Genomic DNA, 5,923 nt, shown 5'->3' on the forward strand with positions numbered 1-5,923 from the left:
ACAGTGTCAGATAATATACAAATGAAAATAAATATATTCATATTAGCATGTGAGATATATATCATATCTATATGTATGCATATGAGAGAGAGAGAGAGAGAGAGAGGGGAGAGAGAGAGAGAGAGAGAGAAAGAGAGAGAGAGAGAGAAGAGAGAGAGATGAATTAACCAGGAACTCAGTCATAAACATAGGCCTAGGCCTATAAGTCTGTATAGATTCACATGGATAAGATAAAGTAAGAGAAGTAAATGAGATGAAAGTAGGACTGTTAAACTAACGAGATTAAAATAAATCATATTATTTAAAAGGCAGCACAACTGATTAATATTTTGTATAAGATCCTCGTGCGTCTAGCACGCATCTTATCCTATTTGGGCATTGATGCAACGAGGACTTCGCAAAATGTTTTGCTACTCCTCTCTTAGGCCTTAAACTCTCCCAAATATCTATTGCATGCTTTATAAGGTTTTCTTTTGTCCTAGCACGATTAACATCCCATTGTTGGATCATATAGGCCCATAGTTTTTCTATTGGGTTCAGATCTGCAGACTTCGCAGCCAATCAATTCGAACCACGTCTGGATTTTGCTGAAACCATTTCTTTACAGCCTTTGCATTGTGGACCGCAGAATTGTCCATGGCGATATATATTGGCATGGGATACGGCAGTAATAGTTTTCGAACTGAGGGCACTAAAATTTGTCCATGTAAAATTGCAATATACTGATTACTGTTCATACGCTCATCGATGACAATTAGCTCTCCCGGTCCACTGGCAGCCATCCATCCCCATAACCCAGCTGATATTCTGCCGCTACGCCTTGAAGGCTCGATGTTTTCTTCAGCATATCTGTCGACAGAAAATATTATTTCAACCGGTAGACAGTTCAATAGAGAGTAGTTACTTATACTCCCACACCCCCAGCCCCGCAGAAAAAGTAGAACAGTAGGGCTTCAACTTTACAAAGATATATTTTCTTTTATTTCTATATGTTATAATATGGACCTACTTTATGAATTATAATCTTCAAAATCAAAATTGGAAAAAATTAATAATGTTTTCCTAACAGCCTATAGGAATTGAAATTAAAGAAATTAAAAATAAATTCAAACGGCAAACTGCATGAATATAATTGTGCAGTGTAATCCCCATTAAACACAGTTAATTCCTGTGTGAACAGTCAATTGTATATAGTTATTGATAATTTCTCAGCTTTAGGTCAAGGATATATACAGAAATAAAGACAAAATAACAAGTTTCTTTTTCATCTTGCAGTAAACTATGTATTATTTTCACGTTATAGGCAAGTTGCATTAGCTTTTTATATATATAACATAATGCACTTAAGCATATACCACATTTCAGTTTATGATAGGAATAAACAGGTCAATGTTAATTAAAAACAAAGAGGTGTGGTTCTTTTTTTATGATAAAGTAAACTAAAAATTTCACTAGGCTTACCTAGTTTTATTTGGACGCCAACAATGAAGCTGTCCATGCGCATCAGACGCGAAAATTTTTTTCATCACAGAAAATAACTAAATCCAGAAAGAAGCATCTTCTGGAAGATATTGCAGGGCAAATCCCATCCTTGCTTCTTTATGCTGTTGCGTTAGCAATGGTTTCCTTGCCGGAATCCTGTGATGCAGGCCTGCCCCATGCAACCTATTCCGCACAGTCTGCACACATATTTGCAGTCCAAGCTGCTGTTTTACAGCCACTGCTGTAATCAGGGGTTGTCCTTTGACAGCATCAACAATCATTTTGTCCTGCACTCTTGTGGTGATTCGAGGAGTTCCACTTCTAGGCCTATTTTCTAAACTTTGTCGCTCTGTGAACAATTTGATCCATCTATGTATGGTTCTCTTCGGTATGTTGAGTCTTCTTGATATTTCCCTGACAGGAATTTGCACCAAATGCAGTGCAATAATTGCCTCTCGCTGTGCAGGGGATGTTTCTTTGCCAGGCAGACGATCCATCGTGAACGGTGAAGGGGTGCGATGACAAAACAGGTGTTTGCGCCCAAGGGGGTTTCCTTAGACCGATAAGTGACACCGTGGCAGTGACCGCGATGCAGTTTTTTCTTCACAACATTGGCTTTTAGCAGTATTACCATACGCAGTTCTTCTGATTTTATTACGTTATTTAATGGTTAGAATGCGTATTTTCCGATGTAGAATGATTTTCCTTGACTTAAATAAACTACACGTCACTAGCTTAGCATAAAGTATTTTTGATGAAGAAAAATAAAGGATTTCAATAAAATTCATATGTCTAAATAAGCAGGATATAATTTATAACCTTACCTTCATTTTAAAAAAAAAACATTAAAATAAAAAGGCAATGAAGAATTTTATTGCTTAGCGAAGTTGCCTGTGCTCAGAATATCCACGGAGGTTGCCAGATGTCACTAGAAAGACACATTAGTAGACGAAATTCCTCAAAACGGCAACACTGGTGGCACGTTGTCTTCGATTCCAGCGCATGTCAAGACGTCGAAAACAATAGAGTGAGGTCGCATGATTCACACTGTTAAGGTTATAATTTTTTTAATTTGATAGCATATTTTGAGTTTCCAATGTTTTTTTGTGTAAAATGTAACAAATGAAATCGTTCAACTACCTTCAACTTGATATTGAAATGAATGTAATAAGGACTATGTTTATGTGATACTACCAGTGATGGGTGTCTCCTATCTATTTGGTAATGTATATCTATGGTTGTGGTATGCCGTTTTTTTTCACTTCGTTTCGTTCACATCAATTTTGCTATAGGGAAAATAGTTTTTCACAATAACATAACATAATGTTCTAAAGATATCAGTGACTGTTTTTAACGTCATTACATACGATTTCTTCCATCTTTGAAAAGAAAAATAGATAAATAAGGCATGAATCGTGCGTCAGGCAGGTGAACGAAAAATTATGAAACTCTGCCACGAGTTTTTTGGCCGACAGTACTTATAACAGTGCATTTGTTTCCGTCAGTTAAGACAAATATTCTAAGCATATATTCTTTTCCAGCCGATGTTAGCAGTCTGTCACAAGTAGTTATGAAAGCAACAAATGGCTTGGATTTCTAATACACCATATTCCAAGGCAGATAAGCAGAAAGTTGTGAACGCCTGAAGGAACGAATTATCCGAAATTAGGGAGGATATACAACTCCTTTTTTTCTTGAGGCCCAGCAATAACAAAAAATCATACAGGTATTCTTCATTACTTTTTACATTAAGACTGATGCCTTCAGGTAATGAACGGTAAAACATGACTATTAAGATATCCTTTACCTGAGGTATATCTAGGCATATATGTGACACTAGTTCTCGAATTGGAATTTACTTTTGTGAATTGATGTGGTAGGTAGTGCTGTATGCTTGTAACGTTAAGCATATATTCCAAAATGTGTCTGACAAGAGAAATTCATTATATTCTTTTTAATAGTCAGTTAAATTATTTATTTATTTACATCATGCGATAAAGTAATTCAAGGATTCTTCTGTGCTGCTATAAATGAGTGGTAGTAATCCGGAAAAAAATAATAACTGTAAAATAACGCCTAAAATCGGTCACTGGTTTGGAAAAAATAAGTCATTTAAAGACGAGGAAATGCTGCCTAATTATACTAATATATTGCCAAAAACTGATGAAGTAACGTTCATGCTTTTGTCATATGTTTTTCTTATTTCATAGTAAGACCATACTGATGAAATAAACATTTTCCTCTTGTCCAATGTACCTCTCTTGAAAAAAATATCATATATTTTTCTTATTTCATAATACGACCATACTGATAAAATAAATATCTTCCTCTTGTCCAATGTACCTCTTAAAAAATGCCCTAATGTTTCACGAAATCGCTGGTTCAAAATGGATATTTGAATCCATAAAAATAGATAATCGAGCTTGAAATATTCGGAGATTTCCTGTACCTTCGCAGAATTGCTGCCATTCTGTATCCCAGGGCAGCAGATGCAGGCTTCGCCAGCATCATTCCACAAAGGCTTCACTGGGCTTCACTTGGGTACTTTCATTAAAGTGTTAGCAATTCCTGAGAGAATTGAGCCAACAAAGTCTTTGTTCAGTTCGTTCCTCTTTGTATCCGTTTTGATTCCACGTAGGTTTTCCCACATTTATCAAAATATATTCAACCCTGACAAGGCTGCTATTTATATTTCTAACATTTTTCTCTAATCTTTTATTGTTTGTTTATCTTCAGAAACCAGATGATCCTATTTTTACATGAATGAAAATTCCCGAAACAAAATCACCTTAGGTATTACAACAAAATTATATAGATAATACCTAATATAAGCCAATTGCAATATTGGTGAATCAACCTGAGTCTCATAAGGAATTTTGAATGTATAACCTACAATGCTTACTGATGACGTATGTGCACAATATTCTAAAATAAAATATCTAAATGAACATTTAGTGTCACATTTAATTTTTAAACCACATCCTCAGTTCCAAAAGGCGGAAACTAACTAATAACAGATCACTGATACACGAGAGACTATTTTTTATATTCACAAATATGAAACCCGCCCCCCTCCCCCCCAAAAAAAAAAAAATCAATCAATTGATACAAACCAAAAGTATCGTTTGATTGCCAGTTCACAGAATGCCAAAGTACATTTCAAAAAATGGAAGCTAATTATTTCAAATGGAAACTAACAAATAGGTAATTTTTTATGCATATGAACCTCATTTCATTTTAAATAATATTATTTTTCATTTTGAAATTACTCTCCCACAGATTCTAGAATTAATTCAGCATCTAGAGAGAGAGAGAGAGAGAGAGAGAGAGAGAGAGAGAGAGAGAGAGAGAGAGAGAGAGAGAGAGAGAATTTGATATGTGCAAAACGCTTTGCTGATGTTTACGTACTTAATGGAAAAGAAATGTTATTTAAAAGAGACCCAGTAGTTGTAAGTTCATAAGGAATTATTAAAAGATAACAGGGGTCTGTATATTTGACAAAACAATCGACTTTACTGCAATGAATGATACATATCAACACCGCTAAGTAGGTGTGGTCTGGCGTCCCTTTCAGACCCAAATATAACATCACTAAGATTTATATTAACGCAAAAACAACAAGGAAAAAAATGCAAATCTTGTTTAGCAGTATCTTATTCCATAAATAAATTTTATCTAACCATTTCGTGAATCTATTATATTTTTTTGTAATAATAAATTCTAAAAGAAATTCTAATGTGCATTCAGTTTCTAACTTGAAAACCAAGCAAGGACTAAAAAGGAACCTTTCATGAATAATTTATAATGACATTCTTCAAGGAAACAAAATGCAAGAGACAAAGAACTTATCCCTGCTAGGAAATACTAACTAAAGATTTGGAAATCAATATAACTGATTCATCGAATCTCTCCCCGACAGAAAACAGAGAACAACTGGGAAAAATTAATGATTAAATTCTTCAGAAACGATTCCAAAAAAAAACATTTCAGTTCTCGTCTTGAAAAACAATAACCTGCTCCATTGGGAACCAAAATTCTGACTTCTTATAAAAGGAAATTCTTTCTCTTAATAATTCCTCCAGTGGGGCTGAGACCCAATCCGATTTTCTCTTAATTAAAGAAATATTTCGTGATTCATATCCTCTTAACTAGATTTATTTTTCACTCGGGACTCCAGAAAGAAAATCCCGGGTTGTTATTGAACCCGCTGAGGATGCTTTTTGTTTTCCTTTGAATTTTTGTTTCCAGTGTCGCCCTTTTTCCTGTTTCACTGAATCTCTTTGGTCTCAGCTTTCAGTGTTTCTCCTCTTCTTATGTGACCATTTCCTCGAGTGATTTATCAATTATTTTTTCTTAAATCAGTTATTCCTTCTCTTTTCGTGTCCCTTTTTTACTATTTCTCTGAATCTGTGTGACATCACTTTCCAGTGTTTTCCCTCTT

At 34.8% G+C, this 5,923-nt stretch overlaps 1 protein-coding gene across 1 annotated transcript in view; it reads right to left on the minus strand.

Moving 5' to 3' along the window:
- Positions 1-536: 536 nt before the first annotated feature.
- Positions 537-5,923, minus strand: part of LOC135211469 (uncharacterized) — an 82,583-nt gene continuing 77,196 nt past the window's right edge. The window contains exon 3 of the mRNA XM_064244775.1: positions 537-849. Coding sequence (XP_064100845.1) covers positions 537-849 — 313 coding nt within the window. The remainder of the gene's footprint in view (positions 850-5,923) is intronic.

The sequence above is a fragment of the Macrobrachium nipponense genome, chromosome 4 (assembly GCF_015104395.2).
Source record: "Macrobrachium nipponense isolate FS-2020 chromosome 4, ASM1510439v2, whole genome shotgun sequence".
Lineage (NCBI taxonomy): Eukaryota > Metazoa > Arthropoda > Malacostraca > Decapoda > Palaemonidae > Macrobrachium > Macrobrachium nipponense.